A 22,086-nucleotide genomic window follows, 5' to 3' on the forward strand; every position below is an offset into this window, starting at 1 on the left:
TCACTCTGTCATATCATCATCCAACCATCGCTGGCATTGTCCTCTAGGACACCCGCATCATCAGACACTTCAACTGATCGCATCTCAACACCAAGAACTTAACATACCCTTTATAGTTAATTTCTGTTCTACATGTAAGGCTTCCAAAAGCCATAAACTACCCTTCTCGAATTCTACTAATGTAACTAGCTCTCCTTTAGATCTTCTTCATCTTGATGTATGGGGACCTTCCCCCACTACTTCAAATCAAGGATATCATTAATTCCTGCTTATCACTGATGACTATTCACGCTATACATGGCCTTTTATAATGAGATGCAAATCTGAGGAACCCAACTTTGTCATCAACTTTCGAGCGTTCATAAAAAACCAGCTCAATAAACGTATACGCACAGATGGTGGCACTGAGTTTCTCAACTCAATCCTCAAAAATTTCACCCTAAAACATGGTATCGATCACCAAATTGCGTGTCCTTACACGCCGGAGCAAAATGGCATAGCTGAACGGAAAAATCGTCATCAGGTCGAAACAACCAGAACTCTTCTACATACTGCCCATCTCCCACCTACACTATGGCCAGACGCTCTTCTTACAGCTGCACGTCTCATCAACAGAATGCCAACTCCCAACCTTCAGAACAAATCACCATTTTAATTGCTCTTTAACAAATCCCCTGACTACTCCCACCTCAAGGTGTTCGGATGTGCATGTTACCCATGGTTACCCCCCTCTCAACGCACCAAACTAGAACCCAGAGCCTTGTAATGTGTGTTTCTTGGCTATCACAACTCATATAAGGGATACAAATGCTGGCATCTCCCCACAAACAAAATCATCTTCTCAAGACATGTTGTCTTCAATGAAGATGATTTTCCCTACAAAAATTCACCTAACTCCCTACCACCACAGCCAGTGCAACCCACCACATCCAATCCCCAACTCCTTATACCCTCATCTACCATAGTCGGCACCAATGACCCCTTACCTCCACCTTTTGTTCAATTCCACCTTCCCTCACCTCAACCCATAGAACCTCCTCAATCACCTCAACCTTTACCCACCAACAGTAATACAACAAATCAAGCCCCTGCTCCTATATCTCACCCAATGGTTATAAGGTTCAAGTCAGGATCCTTGAAGCCGAAATCAATTATGAACCTCCTTCATACAACCTACTATACAATACCCACTGACCCAACCACATACAAAAAAGCTTACAAATCGTCTCACTGGAGATCGGCTATGGCAGCTGAATTTCTAGCTCTGCAACAACAAGACACTTGGCTTCTGGTACCTGCTCCTGTCAATGCCAACATCTTCGGCTGCCGCTGGACATACATAACCAAAAAACATTCAAATGGAACCATTGCAAGATATAAGGCAAGGCTTGTTGCTCAAGGCCACATACAAGAGCATGGCATTGATTATCATGATACCTTTAGCCCAGTCGCCAAAATGCCGACCATACGAGTTCTCCTAACCATTGCAATGTCTCATAAATGGACAGTACATCAAATGGATGTAGCGAATGCATTTCTCCATGGTGATTTGCAGGAAACTGTCTATATGCAGCAACCAAAGGGGTTCGAAAACAATCTTCACCCCAATCATGTCTACCTTCTAAAAAAAGTCATCTACGGCCTCAAGCAGGCCCCCTGTCAGTGGTTCAACACATTCTCTGCCTACCTTCTATCTTGCGGATTTCACCACAGTCAATCGGATCACTCTCTCTTAACTCTGTCTACTCCTCATCTCAAAATCTATCTAGTCATCTACGTCGATGATATACTCATCACCGGCACCGACAATCTAGCTATTCAAAACTTCATCAAATAACTCAGAACACAACTCACAATGAAATATCTAGGCCACGCACATACCTTTCTTGGCATTCAAATTCAAACTCACCTCTATCACTATTTCTTATCTCAAACACAATACGCTCTCTCCATCATTCACCAAGCTGGTCTTCAACAATGCAAGCCTCTGTCAAATCCCAGTCCAACGAAGCCATCAATACTCACATTCACTGACTCATCTCTTCCAATCCTCTAACATACAAACAACCTACTGGATCCCTTCAATATCTAACAATCACGCAACCTGATATAGCGTATGCAATGAACATCCTATGCCAACATATGCACGCTCCCGAACAATCGCACTATCATCTGCTCAAGCAGCTACTCCGGTACATTCAAGGAACCGCACACTTCGGCTTACCTATCTACGGAGGACCACTTCTGCTTCGCTCCTTCTTTGACGCTGACTGGGCCAGCGACATCACCACGAGGCGTTCCACCACAGGATACTGCTCCTTCCTAGGAGATACACTTGTGTCATGGAGTGTAAAAAAATAGCACACTGTTGCTCGGTCATCCACCGAAGCTGAGTACAGAGCAATAGCAGTTGCTACAACTGACATACTATAGCTGCGCAAGCTTCTCTCTGAGCTTGACAAACCACAGCCCAGTCCAAGAACACTTCTCTGTGACAACACGTCTGCCATAGCGCTAGCTCACAATCCAGTGTTTTATGACCAGACGAAACACATAGAAATTGATCAACACTTCCTCCGTGATCACATCCAAGCCAAGCATCTAAATCTGCATCCGATTAGCTCCGTCGACCAACTCGCAGATCTATTTACCAAACCACTCCCTACCAGACGCTTCCAACATCTACGCATCAAACTAACGGTACTTCCTGACCCGTCATTTTGCAGGGAAGTATCAACAGAAGCTACAAAAGCCACTGCTAAAGTAGCTTCTTCTCCACCTCCGGTAGCTACAGTACCGAACCATACTATCCACTCTCACCAACGGCCCCTGACACGGTGACCATGTGGATTAATAAAAGTGGTGCTCATTACAAACAAAATAGTCAATTGTTTCAATACACGTGGCACACTATTCAGCTATAAATAGTTACTGTAGCCACTAACACAATGCAATAAAATACATTAAAATTATTGTAGCTTTCTCCTTCGTTTTTCCTCTGTATTGCCTTTACTCTGCAGGTTGAAGATCTTCAACGTTCTATGCAGTTCTTCAACTATGCTCTTAGATCTCTTATTTTTGGCTGGCTTTGTTTGGTTGGTGGCCTTAAAATAGCTGACGCTCTTATTAAAAGGAATATTATTGCTAATCCAGCTTGTTACCTCTGTAAATTGAACTTAGAAAGTACTTCACACCTATTCTTTGAGTGTGATTTCTCTTTCTCTATTATCTCAACTCTCATGCCTAGCTTAAAGGACTTTCCTATGCACCCAATCTATTTCAAATCATGATTTTATTGCTAGGAGAGCTTATTATTCCTCTCTAAACTTTGTATTTTTATGGTGCTCGGGTTACTACATTTGGAGGGAAAGGAATGCATGGAAATTTGCAAATTGTTCTAAGAGAAACATCACTTTATGTGATAATATTAGGAAGGGAGTTTATCTCAAGGCTTTGAAGTTGAAAATATGTGGAGTTTACATTTGGATCCCTTTGACATTGCTTTCTCTGTTGCATGTGGTTTCCTGTGGTTCCGCCTATTCTGATTTATTCCCGGCAATGAGGTTTGGGTTATTACTACTTGTAATTGCCATCCTCTGTTACGTTTTATCTTCAGGTTTCATATGGCTGGCTTTTTCAATAGTTTGCTGCTCTTGGTTTTTGGCTATTGGCCGTAGTTTGATATTTGGGACAAGGATGATCAATTTTCAACTCTTTTCTTCTGGATGACGGCTCTTTGCAACATAATACATTTTTATGGTAGTTCTCGCAATTGGGATTTTTGCAACTGATTGTATGCAAATTTTGTTAATGAGCCTTTTAGTTTTATGGTTTTATGCAAAGTTTGGATGCTCTTGGCAGTTTTTGGCTAGCTCTCTTTTGACCTGCTTTTTGGCTAGTATTTCTTTGCATCTTCTATTGAGCTTTTTATTCTTTTCTCAACTCCATAGGTTTCTCATTTTTCATAAAACCCAATGTGCTCCGCTAGGGTTTGTGGTTTGCGGCATCTCCTCCATCGCTGCGTGTTTCTCTTGCCATCTCAGGGAAGTTTTCTGCTCTAATCTCTCTCGTTCTTGGTTTTTATTTAGCTATGGAGTGAAAATGGCTTTTGGATCCTGGTTTTTTGTTCGGTAATCCTTGTTATCGGTCATTTCGTGAGGCTTTAGCGAGTTCTTGTCTTGCTTCGAACTCTTCTTTCCTCGACCTTAAGATTTCATCTTTTCAGGGGCTTCCTTTGTTTTGGATTTTGGATAAGGAAGTTCTGGCCCTTGTTGCTTCCTTTGAGTTTGTGCGTGTTGGTAAATTTCTGACCCATAGGATGACACTGGAAGCGATTCGAAAACTTTTTTTCAATCTCAAACTTAATAGAGTTTTTTCAGTCATTGTTCTTAACTCTACGCATGTCCTTATCAAACTTGAGAATGACATGGATTATTATCACATTTTTTCCCATCTCTCTTATTTTTTGAACAATTGTTTCATGAAGGCAAATGGTCACCTACCTTTGACATTGATGTCGAATCTCCCTCTATTCCCATTTGGGTTTCTTTTCCTAGCCTTAAGCCGTACCTCTTTGCCCCGAGGATTTTACAGGGGCTCGGTTCCATGTTTGGTAAACCTCTTAAAATTAATCAGGCCACTTCCTCTGGAAGGCGGGCGTTGATTGCTTGAGTGCTGGTGGAACTTGATGTCACCAAGGTGTATCCTGATAAGATTTGGATAGGATCCGAGAGCTTAGGTTATATATAATCGGTTGCTATGGACCCCTTTCCTTTCTACTACTCGCATTATAAATCTCTGGGTCACTCAAAACTTGAATGCCCTATCCTTCATCCTCTGGCTAATCATGTGGTTATTCCTCCTGTCACTGAGGTGGCTCCGGTTAATATGGTTTGCGATTTACCTGCGTCCTTGCCCCCTGCGGTGGTTATTAATGATAGTGGTGAAGTAGCTGTGAATAATGTTATTATTGGTTTAGCCTATGAAGCTTGTGCTTCTGGTACGCCTATGCCTATTCGGGATGAATTAATTAGTTCTGTGCCTGTGGTGCACTCTTTAAATAGGGCTTTTGTTTCCCCTGGTTTGATCGGTTTGGACGCTGGTGGTGTTGATCCCACCATTTCTTGTGTTGATGATGTGGGTGGTCCTATTTCTATTCTCTTTCTGGGGAATTTTTGAAGTCTAATGAGGTGGTGGATGTTGCTTCTCTTACGGTTATGCCTCCTATGTCGGATTCTGGAGTTGGCTTGTCTTCTCATAAATGTGCTAGTGATGTGGGTGGTGTTAGCTCTAATACTCCTTCGTCTGGTGTGGAGGAGGAAATTATTTTTTCTGATGTGGTTTTACCTGTATCTGGCCTGTTAATGCTTTGGGTGATTTGGCTTTGGTTAATGCTGATGCCCCCACGGTTTCCACTCCTCCTGCTGTTCCTATTGTGGTGGGGGGAGGGGATCCTCTGTGTGTGAAGAATGGCTATGTGAATTTTAATGGTGCTCTTTGCGGTGTGAATTCATTTATTTCTCTTTTATCTAATAGTGGTGTGGAGTCTTCTGAGGCTATTGTTGGAAGTAATGTTGTTAGAAGTGATGTTAATTCTTGTGAAGGTATGGTTATTCCTAATTCTTTTGTGGATGTGCTTGTGAACTTAATCGAGCCCCAAGCTTTGGTGTATCATGTGAAAGATAATTCTGGTGTGGATGTGAGGGCTCATCTTGATTGGCTTCACTGTTCGTTTGAATTTAATTTTGATTCCTCTTCGGAGTATTATGGAGACTCTGATCCTGGACATGATTTTAAATTGGTTCGTGAAAGGTCGGTTATCTCTATCGGATCTCATGGGAGGTCTCGTGGGAGGGGCAGATGGGTAGGCAGTTTTCAATGTTTGTTGCCTCTTCACTCTCAGGTTGGTTTTTTTGGTGATTCGTTCGAGCTTTTTGTTGGTCGTGAATGTGCTGGGCGATGATGTTGTTGGGGCTCGTTTCTTCGTCGTCATGGCTCATGGCAACCTTTGGTGTTGGTCTCTTGCTCGATTGGTTGGGCTGGTCAACTGGCTTGACATGCCTTTCTTCACCAAATTGGAGGGTCTGTGCTTGACTTCGGGGAAGCTGGGAGCCTTGACCAATTACTGAGCCTTTAGATTAGTTCTTATTGTATTTTCTTTTACTTTTTTGTCATTAGCTACATTGCCTCTTGTACTACTTTTTTGGTTTAATGTATTTTTGTATTGAAAAAAAAAGGTTTCTCATTTTTATTTGTGATTGTTCTCACAATTTTTTTTTCCCGTTATTATTGACCTTATCCCCTGTCTCTCACCCCCCCTCCCCCAAAAAGAGATTTTTACATACATAACACTACAAACTACTATAAATACATATTTAACACCCAAATATTTGTATTTACTAATATACCACCTAAAACACCCATTTTCATCTATTCTACCACTCCGTCTAAGGTTACGTAAAAAAATCTTAACAATTTACCCGCGGAGCTTCCTCGACTGCAAATAATTTCACCCTTCTCCCCATTTTTCTTCCACGTTTCCTCACCAAAGCTCCGATGCCTCCTTATCACTATTCAGGAGATAAATGGTGAGTCTCACGTAGTGACCATGGGAGCTCAACACTATGTATCTCTATCTGTTATTAAGGAATATCTACTATTCATCTTCTTGCTTTTCTGCTCTATCAGTAAGAACATAATTAATAACGCAAATTTCAAAAAACATGCAAGTTCAATTATTTCTAAGAATAGTAAGACGGAAGAAATTATTGAGCCTTCAATCACTTTGGATTAAGTAAAGAAGAATGCAAGCCGCCGATTAAGAAGAGAAAAGATGTTGGCATGAGTGTATCTTCAAGTGCTGAAAATGTCGGTGTGAAGTTAGGGTGAAACTAAGGAGGTTTTCGGTGAGGAAGATCTGTCTTCTTCACGAAATGGGTCGGAGCAGTAGCTATGTCTTCTTCACTAAATCGGCCGGAGCAGCACCCGAGATTGTGTCGTCGTCCTTCATCGAGATCGCTCCCATTCTCCTTGCGTCGTCCCTTGTCGCGTGCGAAAGCTGTTCATATGCCCTTTTTTACGAGACGGAGTGGTAGAATATCTGAAAAGTGGTGTTTTAGGTGGTATTTTGGTAAATACAAAAGTTTGGGTGTTAAATATGTATTTATACTAGTTTGAAGTGTTATGTATGTAAAAATCTCAAACAAAAAAAATATTAAGATTTCCCAAAAAAACTAATTATTAAGCTGAACAAAATCCAACACTGACAATTAATTTTTTAACAGCACAAGCTGTCAGAAACAGTATAAAAGTTCATAACAAGACATGAAAATTGAGCTGAAATAAAGCTGCGACACAAACACAACAACCAAATGGGACATTAATATCCATTGACGTACAAATTAACTAGGCTAAAGCAAAGCATTAATTATTTAAAAATTTGAAATTGATCAACGGCTAGTCACGGGCTGAACTTCAACTCGTACAAGGTTCACGTGAGACACCGACTCGGCCATTAGGCAGATCGAAGACAACTCGGTGATTCTGCTGTTGCATACTGGCAATCACGTTCAGTACAGAGTTCACATTATCCGGCGCCGACGCCATGGCCAGGCAGGAAAGAGTTCCGCTGCTGCTGTGAATCACGGTGTTTTCCTCTGATAGAGTCATATTCATTCCATCGAACTCGAATGTGATTGTGGGAAGAACAACCGATCCGTTGTAGCAGGTGTCGAAACCACCGAGGGAGGTTACAGGGGAATTAACCCGTCGCCGGAACTCGTCTCGAACGGCGGTGTATGCCGGAGAGACTAAGCGAGTGAACATTGTGCCGGAGTCGAAGATTGTGCCGGCGCCGGTTGAAGGGTTGAAGGCGAGAGCAGCTGGTGGGATAAGAAGGCGTTTACGCCCTACTCTTATTGCCGTCATGTTAACGTAGTAGAGAGAAGGACGGTGTGGGTTGGAGAGGAGAGGGGTGGTGCGGATTCGCTTGGGTTGGCCTGAGGGACCAAGGCGGAGGGTTCCGGCAAAGTTTGGGGAACGGAAACCGGGGAGGCAGTAGGAGAATGTGGAAAAGTAGAGATTTTTGGTCTGGGAGAGGAAGGAGAGAGGGCCACGGCCTAGGCCGAGGAGACCTTGAGGGGGAATGGAACCACCGGAGGCGGAAACGACGCAGCCGAATGTATAGGAGTTGATAGAGTCGGCGGCGAGGGAGAGGGAATCTTGAGAGAGGGCAGAGGAGATGGAAGCGGCGCCATAGGTGAGGTTAAAGGTGCAAGTTTTAGCTGGACAGGAACGGTTGGGAAGTTGTGTGCATTGAGGGGAATTGCAGGGGAGGGAGAGGAAGGAGGAGGAGCGGTTAGGAGAGAAGAAGGCGGAGGAGGAAGTGCAGCCGGAACAGGATGAACAGGGGAACCACGCGGCGTCACTGCTTATGTCGAGGGCAACGAGGAGAGGCTGAGGGGGAGTGCCTAAAGAAGCGCGGGCGACGTAGGTGGAGGATTGGAGGAGATTACGGCCGGAGGCAATGGGGACAAATGAGCGGTGGCTAGTCGGGGCGGCGGCGAGGAGGGAGGAAAGGTATGAGAAACGGGAGACGTCGCGGTTGGAGAGGAAGAGAAGGGTGTCGAGGAAGCGGGAGGGAGGGGTGGAAGGTTGGAGAGGAGAGCAGGGGCTGTAGGTCGGTAGGATGTGGAGGGTTGAGTCGTGGTCTGGCGGAGCTGAGCAGAGGCCGGTGGACGAAATGGCTAGTGTGAAAGGGAAGAAGAGAGTGGGTAGCGTTGCTAGCAGGACGAGAAGGGGTGAGTAGAGAGCCATTGATTTTTAGTTTGGTGTGGGGAAGGGGAGGGGTTTTTAGGGACTTATAAAGAAGATTGTAGTTTGGCAAGAGAGATTGGGAATGGGTAACATATGAGGCGCAGATTGTAATCAATGCTCTCTCATTCTCTCTTTATCTACGCGTATTAGTGTGCGAGAGTGATAATTAATGATGGAGATGTCTGAGATAAAAAAGTTGAGCAGTGCAACCGAGTGCGTGTGAGTGGCGAGATGCCTGCGTTTAAAAAAATTGAGGGACAAGGACTGTGTAGTCTCTCTCCGTCTCTCTCCAATCATTCCCGCTCTCCAACAAAATTTCTCTCTAACGTTTTAGGCTTCGTTTGGGACGGCTTTCTTGCTGCTTCTTAAAGCAGCTTCTTAGTTCAATAATTAAATTTTTTATACTAGAAAGCTGCTTTAAGAAGCAACAAGAAAGCCGCCCCAAACGAAGCCTTAGTGTGTAAGAGTGACGAAGGAGTTTATGAAAATTTCTTCTCATTTACAAGTGAGCAAATTCTTAGGATTTCCCAAAAAAAAAAAAAATCATCTTCCAGCAAGCAAGTAATAGAACTTTTTTTTTTACAGGTAATAGAACTTGTTTCATACGAATAGTTGAAATTAAATTGATGATTTTGCAAGAGTGGTTGTGATTGTTAGAGTATACTCTCAGCATTTATTGCTTATCATGTTCTACTCATGTCAACATGAGTAAGGTAGCACTTCCCTGCTGTCCGCCTGTGCTCTGCGATCACTGCAGGCTTTTGGGCCGTTTTGCTCAGCACCTATCTCCTGTATTAGGCATATATATTTGCCATTAATTCTTCAAGGAATACATGAGATTCATGTCCAATACTCTATGAAAACTAGCTCTCGTCTCTTGCTTGCATTCTCTTTTTCTCTTGCAGGTACTGAAGATGGACGCTCACATGGTATCAGAGCTTTAGGTTATCTTCTTCAATGGCGTCGCAAGGATCTTCGGCGTCTACTCCTGCGGCTTCGTCGTCTCTGTCTGCTGCAATGACAGAGTTCGCCGTTCCCTCTTCCTTGAAGTTTCTCATGAGCAACTTGAAGCACATTGTGTCGACTTCGCTTACAAATGATAATTATCCCATTTGACGTCTTCAGGTGTTCAAACTATTCTCAGCAAATGGATTTGAAGGTTTCCTGATCGGAAGCATCACACTGCCAGTTGTATCTTCTATAAATTCGAATGCAGACGATTTACGTCTCTGGAAACAGGTTTATCAAAACCTTGTTTCTTCTTTACTGTCAACTATATCATCTTCTGTTCTTCCTTATATCATCTCATTGTCCACTGCTCACGTGATCTGGACTACATTAGAGAAACGGTTGCAGCCCACAAATCGTTCTCGTGTAATTCAACTTAAGAATGAATTACACCATATACAAATGAAAGATCTTACTATGACTCAATATCTTGCTCAAGTTAAAACTCTAGTGGACAGCATATCCTCGTCCGGAGGTCACATTGATGTTGAAGACGTTATTCTGCATACATTGAACAGATTGCCGTCAATCTATAATCCGTTCAAATCTGGAATCCAGATAATCCAGCAATCCATCACTCTTGATGCTTTGATTCACTTCTGTGCAGTGAAGAAATCAACTTACAAAATGAGCAACAAAAGGATTTGTCAACTCCTTCAGATCATACTGCTCTGTGGACATCGCGTTCCAATACATCTCGTGGAAGATCTTCCTCCCGTTGACGAGGAAGAGGTGATCCCTTCAGGACAATCTCTTCTGGAATAAATATTCCGTCTACACCAAGTTATACTACCACTCGTGCAACAGCTCCAGTGACAAATCGTCCGACTTGTCAAATTTGTGGAAAACTTTGTCATGTGGCATTAAATTGTTGGCACCGTTGCAATATGCAATATGCTCCAACCACTTCAACTACAAATCAACGTGCTTATCTCACCAACTCAAACAGCACTGTAACTTCTCCGGTTTCCGAGTGGGTATTAGATTCTGGTGCTACATCTCACTTGACGCCGGATGCTTCACAGCTGCAACAACCTACACCGTATTTTGGAATCGATACAATCTCCGTTGCCAGCGGGAACACACTTCCCATTCAAAATATCCGGCAAGGAATCTTACCACTGCCTGATCAGAACCATAAGCTTCATCTCAAAAATCTTTTACATGTTCCACATCTTTCTCAAAATCTTCTTTCAATTCACAAATTAACCTCCGATAACAACTGTTATATCTTGTTTGATGCTCATGGTTTTGTCATTAAGGATCTCTCGGACAATAGTACTCTACTCTATGGTAGCTCGCGAGATGGTCTTTATCCTGTTTCCAATGCTTCCACGGTTTCTTCTCCAGCTCTACATTCCTCGGTCAGCACTCTTCAGCCATGGCATACACGGCTGGGTCATCCAAATCTTAGGACTCTGCAATATCTTTCTAATTTAGTTCCATATATATGTACTCCCTCTTCTAGTTTTATGTGTACCTCTTGAAATGTGACCAAGAGTCACAAGTTATCTTTTACTTCTTCTTCTAGTCATGTACTTAAGCCCTTTCAATTAATACACTTTGATGTTTGGGGACCATCTCCTGTCTCATCCTTTAATGGTTTTCGTTATTACATTCTGTTTATAGACGACTCTACTCGATATACATGGATTTATCTTTTGCGTTCTAAAGATGAATCCTTTTCTAAATTTAAACATTTATATCAACTTATTAAGAATTCATTTAATAAATCCATTCAAACATTGAGGACAGATGGTGGTGGTGAGTACATAAGCAGTTCTTTTCAAAATTACTTGAGTCAGCATGGTATTACTCATCAACTTAGTTGTCCCTATACTCCTGAGCAGAATGGTCTTGCTGAACACAAGCATCGCCATCTTTTGGAAACTACTCGTGCTCTTCTGCATACTGCTCACCTTCCCAATACCTTCTGGGCTGAAGCTCTGTTAACGTCAAATTATTTAATCAATATTTTGCCTACATCTGCTTGTAGGTTTCAGATTCCCTATCAACTTCTCCATGACAAATTACTGTCATATAATCATTTACGGACGTTTGGTTGTCTTTGTTTTCCTTGGCTTCAACCTCTCTCTGCTAACAAATTATCACCTCGTTCTCAAGAATGTATTTTCTTTGGGTACGCCTCCTCGCATAAGGGATATCGTTGTCTAAATCCACATACCAATCGCATCTATGTCTCTCGTCATGTTGTCTTTTATGAACATCTCTTTCCCTTTAAGCCTACTATTCAATCCTCTACACCTGTTTCTAATCCTCCTACAAATCCTTTTCTCTTAACACCCACAACCTTACCTGTTACCACTACATCTCTTCCACTACCTCCTCAAACGAATTTCCCAATTTCCCAGCCACTAGCTTCACCTAATTCTAGTCTACCTGTGTCTTCAACCGAACCCTTACTCAGCCCAATTTCTTCCACCATTTCTTCACTAACTCCATCAATTGCATCCTCTGTTCAACCACCTCATGCTTCGTCTATTCATCCAATGCAAACACGGTTGAAAACTGGTCCTCAAAAACCCAAAATCATCCTTGATCTACTTACGGTTACTCAGTCAGTTAACATTCCCACCACGTATACTCAAGCACTACAACACCTGTCCTGGCATGCGGCTATGTCTGCCAAGTTTAAGGCTCTTCAACAACAAGGTACTTGGAGCCTTGTCCCGCCTCCCCCCAATACAATTGTGCTTGGCAGCAAGTGGATTTTCAAATTGAAAACCAAATTCGATGGTCAGATTGATCGTTATAAAGACCGATTAATTGCTCAAGGGTTCAAACAAGAATTTGGTATCAACTTCAATGAGACATTTATCCCGGTGGCTAAGCTACCTACAATCCGTATTCTTCTATTACTTGCTCTTCATCGCAATTGGCAAACACTTCAGTTTGACATCTCCAATGCCTTTCTTCATGGAGATCTACCAGAAGAAGTCTTTATGAAACAACCTCCTAGGTTTATTGATTCTCAACATCCAGATTATGTTTGCAAATTGCACAAGTCGCTTTATGGTCTTCGCCAAGCTCCTCGCCAATGGTTTAATAAGCTTACTCAATCTTTACTACAATTTGGATTTATATTCAGTAAGGCAGACCCTTCCTTACTTATCTTTACCAAGTCTCATATTCAACTGTATCTTCTGATATACGTTGATGACTTATTGCTCACGGGAAATGATTCTACTACTATTGAACGTCTGCTGGCCATGCTTCGTACTCAATTCTCTTTAAAACAGCTTGGCACCATTGGCACCTTCTTAGGCATTCAAGTGCACCGCACTGCATCAGCGATCACTTTGCATCAAACGAAGTATGCTACAGACATTCTTTTTGCTGCTGGCTTTACAAATTCGAAACCTGTTCCCACACCAAGTGTGCTCAAATCTACCAAACATGTCTCTGCTGCTCCTTCCTTCTCGGATCCGTAATTATATCGTAGTTTGGTTGGTTCGCTTAACTATCTCACTATTACTAGGCCTGATATTGCCTTTGCCGTGAATGCAGTATGTCAACATATGCATAATCCATCTACAGCTGATTTTCTTGATTTAAAATGCATACTTCGTTACATTCAAGGCACATTGGATTTTGGCTTGTCTCTCCAACCCGGCAATTTGCAACTTACAACTTATGTTGATGCGGATTGGGCAGCTGACTCTATGGATCGCAAATCTGTCTCAGGTTTTTGCTCCTTTCTCGGCTCCACACTGGTTTCTTAGAGTGTTAAAAAGCAAACCACAGTGGCAAAATCGTCCACGGAAGCTGTGTACCATGCTCTGGCCTCTGCGACCTCTAATATTCTCTGGCTCCGTCGGCTACTTGCAGAATTTGGCATTTCCCAATACGACCCTACTACCATTTTCTGTGACAGCGCCTCTGCGATCGCCTTGGCTCACAACCCTGTTTTTCATGCTCGTACGAAGCATATAGAAATTGATTATCATTTTATTAGTCATCATATCCAACATGGTGATATTGCGGTTCGTCATCTTCACTCTCTTGATCAAACCGCAGATATTCTAACAAAATCATTGTCTCCTACCAGGTTTCATCTATTACGTGACAAACTAACCATTTGTTCAACAAATGCTTAGCTTGAGGGGGGGCTGTTAGAGTCTACTCTCAGCATTTATTGTTTATCCTGTTCTACTCATGTCAACATGAGTAAGGTAGCACTTTCCTGCTGTCCGCCTGTGCTCTGCGATCACTGCAGACTTTTGGGCCGTTTTGCTCAGCACCTGTCTCTTGTATTAGGCATATATATTTGCCATTAATTCTTCAAGGAATACATGAGATTCATGGCCAATACTCTGTGAAAACTAGCTCTCGTCTCTTGCTTGCATTCTCTGTTTCTCTTGCAGGTACTGAAGATTCCGCTCACAGTGATTACTTGTTGGCTGGCAATATTTTTATATTTTGATATTTTTTTAATTATAACCTTATATGATTATCATCTTCGAGCAAGCAAGTTAAGAAAGAAAAAAAATCATCTTCCAGCAAGTTAAGGTTCTAATTTTAATCATCATTTTATCTCATAATTAACTAAAATTAATAGCTAAAATAACTTTTATAAAGATATATGTCAATTATTGATTTTAAAATGTAATTTGATCAATGATGTCCTTCAATTTGATGCAATTTTAGACAAAATAATAATTGATCTCATTGTGCTTAATACAAACCTAAAAGATCAAGTTGTTCGCAAAGATCATATAAGAAATATTATCAAAAAATAGAGATGTTGAAGGTGATGAGATATTAAATTCGAATAAAAATTGGCAAAGTCAAATAAAGTCTATGATAGTTGTCGTTGGGCAAGGATGATGAGAAAAGCGATTTTATAGGATGTTGGAATGCTTCGTAAATTTGAGGAAGACATTCTTGCTTGAAGGAATTATGTCTACAGGATCTAGTGAGCAACCAGTTCTAGTAACAGTGTAGAGCTTGACTTGGATTGTAAGGTCATGGCCCAATCCTTCACGAGATTCTAACTTGCACATGCAAATCACAAGTTTTAAGTGAAAGCTACGTCCTCTACAGCTTTTACTGCAAATCACAACTTCATAGTGTATTATATTAAATTGCATTTGTTATAAGTAGTTATGCAAGCAATGTCATCGATTACAGAACAAAAGACATTTAAATGAAGCAGTGCAAATGATATGACCAGCTGAGAAGTAGATTTCAAAGCTGTATGTACAAAAAAAAAATTATGAGGAAGCCTAACTCCGTCCGGATAAGTAAGCCCGCGACCAGGTACTGCTCAGTATCGGGGCTCGGTACTGCAAGGTACCGCAACTTGGTATCACTGACGTGGCTCATTCTGAATGATATCTGAATGTAGAGCTGCGTTCGACGTCCGAATAGAATAATCTCTCGTATGTACTGCAGAGCATGGCGTGGAGAAAGTTTACTCCAAACAATCACATAAGCATCTAATATATGTTAACAAATACATTAAATTATAGTATTCGAGTAAAATAATAAATGGCATGTGCTGGGAAAGTTTGTCTGGAGTTTAAATTGATAGGATGTAGAGCAGAGCATGGTGTGCAGCTGATGCGTGCTGAGACCGCACTGCATTGGTGATGGCCAGCTATTTATAAAGAATGAATCTAATGGTATTTTAGATTTTTTAGTGGCTTTATTGGCCAATTTTGCTGTCGGCCAAACTCAATGGTGCTCATACAAGTGGAAGCATGGATTCCAAGATAAACCATTCAAATCACTTGCAGTGCTCCTCCACAATACCAAAATATCAATATAAATTATTAATACAATTCTATGTAGAATTTTTATTTGTAGCAAAGGAAGATCATACAAAAATAATATATGAATTTACTATATTATTTGGTTATAATTCTATGAATGATATATAGCCGACTAGATTTCTTTGGAAAATCTGAGCTACTGTTTTAGGTTTATAAACAGAACCATAATTAGATACTCTAATTAAGTATGAATTCTTGTTATCGTTTCAATGCATGCTTTGATCTCTCACTGATCACCACAATTCAATCACTGGAGATGAGTCGTTGATTTTTTTTTTATGCAAGCCTTAATTGTGCTTGTGGAGGTTACAGAAGTACATAATACCCATTAAACCTGGGGCAATAGAAGGCCAATGGTTGGAGAAAATCCTAAAGCTCAAGCTAGCTTAATGTCATGCTGATCTTATTTCTGTATGAGATCATCAGGACCTGTCTGAGCTCTTACTTAGAGATCTAATGGTTGACAATTCTCCACTTTTCAATCATATAGATCCCAATCAAACTCCAGCCCAATCCTTAATCAAATTCCACTCTGATTTTTAATCCCAGTTTCAATCCCACATTCTAGGTCAACTTCCAATCAAGCACTAATCTTGTTCAACCAATCTCAATCATATATTTGATTTTGATTGGTATGAAATACTCAAGATTCAATCAATCACATTCAAAAATCCATTCAAATATAAAATTACAAGTCAAAATCTCAAGGTTGAGGGTCAAGTCCTGAAACCCTTTCTGGGTGATTTTTCTATCAGTTTGAAACCTAGTCAAATGACTTCTGATTTAGGGTCTATCAATTGCATATTAATTAGACATCTCTCTAGGGTCAAACCTCCGAACTTGAGCTTAATCGGAGGCCTCTAACCCTTGAAACTGAATTAATTTACAAAGATTGTAGAACCTTCAAATATTTACGGTCTATGCCACTAGAGTTAACATTTATAGGAAATTAACCTTATGACCTTCCCCAAAGCCTTTGAACATATTCATACCCTTCATTATGATATGATGACCAGTAAATTACACTTTACTAGACCCAATTTGACCCAGAGTTGACTAGGGGTCAAAATGACCAAGGGTCAAAATGACCAAAATGCCCTTTAAGGGCAAGTTTGAACTTTTCCCCAAAACTCAACATGGTACTATCAAACCAATATTTGAAACCACTTCCAATGCATCCTAAATATCATTATGAGTGAATTGGACTCAAATCTAGGCTTTTGTTTGACTTGGTTGACAAACTCAACCATGGTTGACCAAAATGACCATTAAGGATTCAGATGGTCATTTTTTGACCAAATGACCTTCCCAATGCATGGGACCACCTCCATTTGTCCCTAATAGTCAAATCAAACTTATTGAAGCCAAACCCAATCTCTGGGTCAACCTAGTTGATCAAGATAATCATGGTTGACCAGATCAATCATAAACCATATGTTCACTCAATAAAACCTCAAGTCAGTCCCCACTTCACTCAAACTCCTTTGACCACCTCTCCAAGTGGTGAGGACTTAACGGGTCCCTTTGACCTAGTCAACATTTAACATGGTCAACTGGACCTATATTTGGTAAAAGCTAGCCCATTTGACCTCATTCAATCCATTTACTCAATTCAACACATTCAAGCTTTATCAAGCTTCCGAACTCATTCTATTACATGGTTTAAACCCACTCAAATTATTGATATGTTGGTCAACTTATATCATGTATTTGACCAAAGTATATTAAGCCTTTGAAATCATTACAATCTATGGTTGGGACATTCTCTAACTCATCATGGGTTAAACCATAGCTTATTTGACCAAGTTAACTAATTACATTTTGTCAAACCTTTCATGTATACATCTATACATTGAACTTAACTTCTTTGGTTCTTTCTACTTCAGCTCAACAACACCCACACCAACCCTTTTCTACCATAACAGTCAACATGCCTAGTTGATTAGTCAAACTAGTCAACATAAGGCTTTAAGGCTTCCAAATAGTCAACCCTCCCTGTAAATCTCAAGTGCATTGCTTCAAATCACTTGAATTCTACCTAATTAGCTTCAAACTACCACTTAAAACCCACCTCATATGTTGGTTGACTTTTTGACTAGTCAAACAATCAACCTTTGCTTCGAATAGGCTCATTTGGTCAAAACCCTTCAACCCCTTGAATCCCTTTCAAAACTGCTGACTTGGACAGCCCAAATGAAGCCAAAGCTCTCCTAAAGCTCATTTAACTAGGCTAAAGGCCTAGTTTAACTTAGAAGAGGTAAAGTGGTCCTCTCCCCATTCATTCAACCATACAATGGCAATGGGCTTAAACTAGGGTTTCTTCCTGCCACCCAACAAGTTGGGATACTTGTCCTCATCAGGTCAAAAGCTCTGATCAATCACAACCATTGATTTAAAGTCCTAAGATTTAAACTAAGCAAGGGGGGTCATTTCAAACACCCAATCAATACTCGACCTCCAGAACCTCCCCTCCCAATTTTTCTTTTCATTCAAGCTCATAACATCTCCCTCTCTTTCCCCCAAGTCAAAACCCATCACCTAAAGGCTACTAGCAGTGACTTCTCCAGTGAATGGAGCAATATTTTCATCAAAACCCTTTGGATGTCAATCCAGACCATTTTAGCCATCAATTTATTCAAGGGAAGTGTACAAGGACTGCCCACAAGCTCAGAAAATCCAAAAACTCTTAAATCGAATGGTTAAATCTAGATAAAATTAAAATCCTTACTCAAATCACCTTGGTTTAAATATATTTACGTAAAGCACTTTTAAACCAAACCAATAGCAACCCACTAATGATCTTCATGTATAAGTTTTTTGTTTAAAATTTTGTTAAAAATGGTTGAGTGGTTAGGGAGAATGAGACATTTTTCTCATTCCTAGGGTTAGCTATAATATGCATGCATGTGTACTTTTTTTCAAATAATTGATCGCACGATCAATGTTCCTGATCTTCCTTATGATCGGTTGATCCATCCGAGAGTTCATTTCCGTGGTTCTATTCCTTATCCAGCTAGATCCAGACTGCCTATCAAAATCGTGCACTGATGAACAATCTTGATCTAACACTGACTCAAATAAGTGACTCATGATCATGTGGTGTCGCGTCCTATATTAATGACCAATGATTGTCGTGGCACAATCAATGGCCATTATGACCCGCCACCACCGCAGTTTTGATCCAATGGCTCTCGCATTGTTGTATGGCCACCTCGAAGTCACAATTTTGATCTAACGAACCAGATCATGCCGCATGGCCCATCGTAGTTGCCCCCACAGCTTTTTTGATAATTTTTAATGATTTTGATTAATTTAATGCTTTTTTAATTAACATAACTTCAATAAATCATATTATATTGATTTTTTATCCAAATATTATGAATAAATATTTATTTTTCTCATAATTGTATTCTCTTTAAATTAAAATTAAATTTGAACAATAATATGTCATAAATTTTTGAGTTATTTTATTTAGTTAGTATAAGCTTTTATATCAATAATTTTATTAATTATAAATCCAAATATTTTAAACTTGAGATTTTTATTTGGCATGTTATCCCATGTATACAATACATTTTTAAAAAATTTTAAACCTATATTTTAAAGGTAATCAAATTTACTTTTCTTCAAATCATACCTATATATACTTACCTTTGTTTAGGTGGGTCTTTGATTTTTTTCATCCAATTATTCAATCATTTTTCAATTGAAATTTTAAACCAAAACCTAGTTATGTATGAGTTAATTTAGTCGAATCCAGTCTAGTGACATTTAAAGATGAAAACTACAAACAAATTTTAGCGTTTTAGAAAAATTATATATAATTAATTATTCATTTAATAGGAATAAAACTTTGAGATCTTGAACTTAGTGACACTACCTACCCTAGGGTAGAAGTCCACTGATTTTAAATAGTTACTTAACCAAAAATTTAATTAACCCTTAATTAAGCCTAAAATTTCAAAAAATTATAATAAACCAAAATTAAATAAAAAAATTACCAGTAATATATCAAATTAACAAAAATTAAACCGTCAACCAGAGAAAATTAAAAGTCCACTGATTTTAAATAGTTACTTAACCAAAAATTTAATTAACCCTTAATTAAGCCTAAAATTTCAAAAATTTATAATAAACCCAAATTAAATAAAAAAATTACCAGTAATATATCAAATTAACAAAAATTAAACCGTCAACCAGAGAAAATTAAAAGCACCTTAATTAGACCTCAAATTTAAATTTAATTTAATTTAAAAAAGAAATTAATATTTTAATAATTTACTTAATTAAAAAAAATAAAATCCAAAAAAAACTCTTAAACACTTGTAAATATTCCCTTGCGTCATTTCTATCATTTGGGGGTGATTTTAAAAAGTTTTTGATTATTTTGGATCAAAACTCTTAAATCCTTTTTAATTAAACAATTTTAAAAATTACTCAAACTTTGAAAGTTCATAAGTAATTCTAAAAAATCCAAAATGATCAAACTCAAAACCCTTAGACTTTATTTGGGATCTAGTATTTATTAAAAATATCAAACCACCAGAAATAAGTCAAAGTTAAAAAATTAACTCTCTAGTCAACCGTAGTTCAAATTTAGGTCAAAACTTCAGAAATTCATAACTTAATGTAAAAAATTATAAATCTTGTAAATTTAGTGTCTAGTTAACCATCTTAAGGTCTAGTATTTAGAAAAAATGCAAAAAATTTAGAAATCACTGTAATTTGAGAGGTCAATTTTTAACCCTTTAATTAACACATTAAAATAATTGAGATAATTCCATAAATTCTATAATTCATTTAAAATTCTAAAAAATTCTATTTTAATCATTCAAAGCAGTAAATAATCAATTGGTTTAAAATCTATCAACCCTTAATCTTTAACCAATTAGACTTGCTTAATCACCACTAGTTACTACTAGGTAATCCTGCCCTATGACACTTTTAAATTAGTCCCAAAGAAGATGAAACAAACTTTATAACCCCGGTGAGCAACAAAGTTAGTAACCAATCAACCTTTAAAATACACCATAAAATAAATTTTAATACATTAATCTTTAAATTTAAACTACAATTTTCCTTCAACCTTTAACAAACCCGAACACTAGAAAACTTTAACAAACTACCCTGTCTATGATATATCCCAGCCACACAGCCTTCTACACACACACACTTTAGATGGTTATCTAAGATGATCGACTATAGGTTTAGGCTAGACCGGCGTTTACTTTTCTACTACTTATGTGCCAAATTTTTTGAGTTTTCATTGCATGCTGATTAAAAATTGATTCATTTATGTATTTATTTATCTGATGCAATATGTGAATTAATGTGATGGGCGATAGGTTACTCTTAGGTTAGGAATGATCTGGACTGAGTTTTTTACAGGTGGTCACACTCGTACAGGGCTAAAATCAAAGGGGTAAAATTAATGATTTAACTGACATATTTTTTAGGCAGGTGCTAAAAATACTTAAAACCCCCCTTGAAATCAAAAGAGTGTGGCCAAGTCTAATGTTATTTTAATTAGAGCATATGAATATATATAAACTTCTTGGGATGTGTTTATTTTAATTGCATTGAATAACCTTAAAGGGAGTTTAAATTTTTATTTTTGAAGTACTTCATTTGAGTTGTAAAATGTGAAAGTATACATTTGAGTTGGGTTACAGATATCCAAAGTGGATTCTAAAGAGGAGATTCCTTTAGAGGAGAGTTATTTTTCCATTTGGAAGTTCAAATTTGGATTATTTTAATACCCAAAGAGAAAAAAAAAAACATCCTCTTAGAGGAGAGTTATCTTTTTATTTGGGTATATTGATTCAACGAATCCAAGAAACTCAAAGAAGGATGAGGAAGTGAAGAAAGAAGAGTATCCCACTCAAAGTCACTTATGTTAATTCTAGGTTTAGAATTCGGGTTGTTGTTAGTTATACCCACCCACTTTTAATTTCTATAAATTTTGGGTTGTAATAAAAAGACAATTTCCTATGAACATTTACTTGTTCAATTAATTTGATTGATCATTTTTTTTGTGTGCATAGGATTGCCTACTTTTCTTAATTTATTTTCTTGCATACCAACATGTTTTAACCTTGATATGATTTGAGGCTCGTGAGAGTATGAATAAAAAAATTATTTTTCTATTTAAAGTTAAAATTAAAATTTTAGGTTCAACATAGAAACTCTAATGATCATAGAAATAATTCAGGGACTGCCGAGAGTTCTCATTTATACATATTAGATTACTTCTCCTCCTTTTTAGGCACCTCCCCACCTACAGGTTCTGGCAAGCTACCTGACCTATTAGGGTGTAGTCATGTCAAGGAGATGTTATGCAATCATTAGGAAAAAAAAATTAAGCCTTTTTAAAATTGCTTCAAATATTATATACATTTATCGAGTTAATCAGCATGCATTGCATTTGGAATCAACTTAAAAGTGTCTAAGAAATTAATCACATTTTTAA

General features: G+C 38.9%; 1 protein-coding gene across 1 annotated transcript; it reads right to left on the bottom strand.

Annotated features, from left to right (window-relative positions):
• Positions 1-7,239: 7,239 nt before the first annotated feature.
• LOC110112342 (aspartyl protease AED3-like) lies at positions 7,240-8,901 on the bottom strand. The gene has a single exon (XM_020844537.2). It carries the CDS (start codon positions 8,812-8,814, stop codon positions 7,474-7,476), a length of 1,341 nt encoding a protein of 446 aa, XP_020700196.1. The 5' UTR covers positions 8,815-8,901; the 3' UTR covers positions 7,240-7,473.
• Between the last annotated feature and the right edge of the window lie 13,185 nt (positions 8,902-22,086).

The sequence above is a fragment of the Dendrobium catenatum genome, unplaced genomic scaffold (assembly GCF_001605985.2).
Source record: "Dendrobium catenatum unplaced genomic scaffold, ASM160598v2 original_scaffold_117902, whole genome shotgun sequence".
NCBI classification, from domain to species: Eukaryota; Viridiplantae; Streptophyta; class Magnoliopsida; order Asparagales; family Orchidaceae; genus Dendrobium; species Dendrobium catenatum.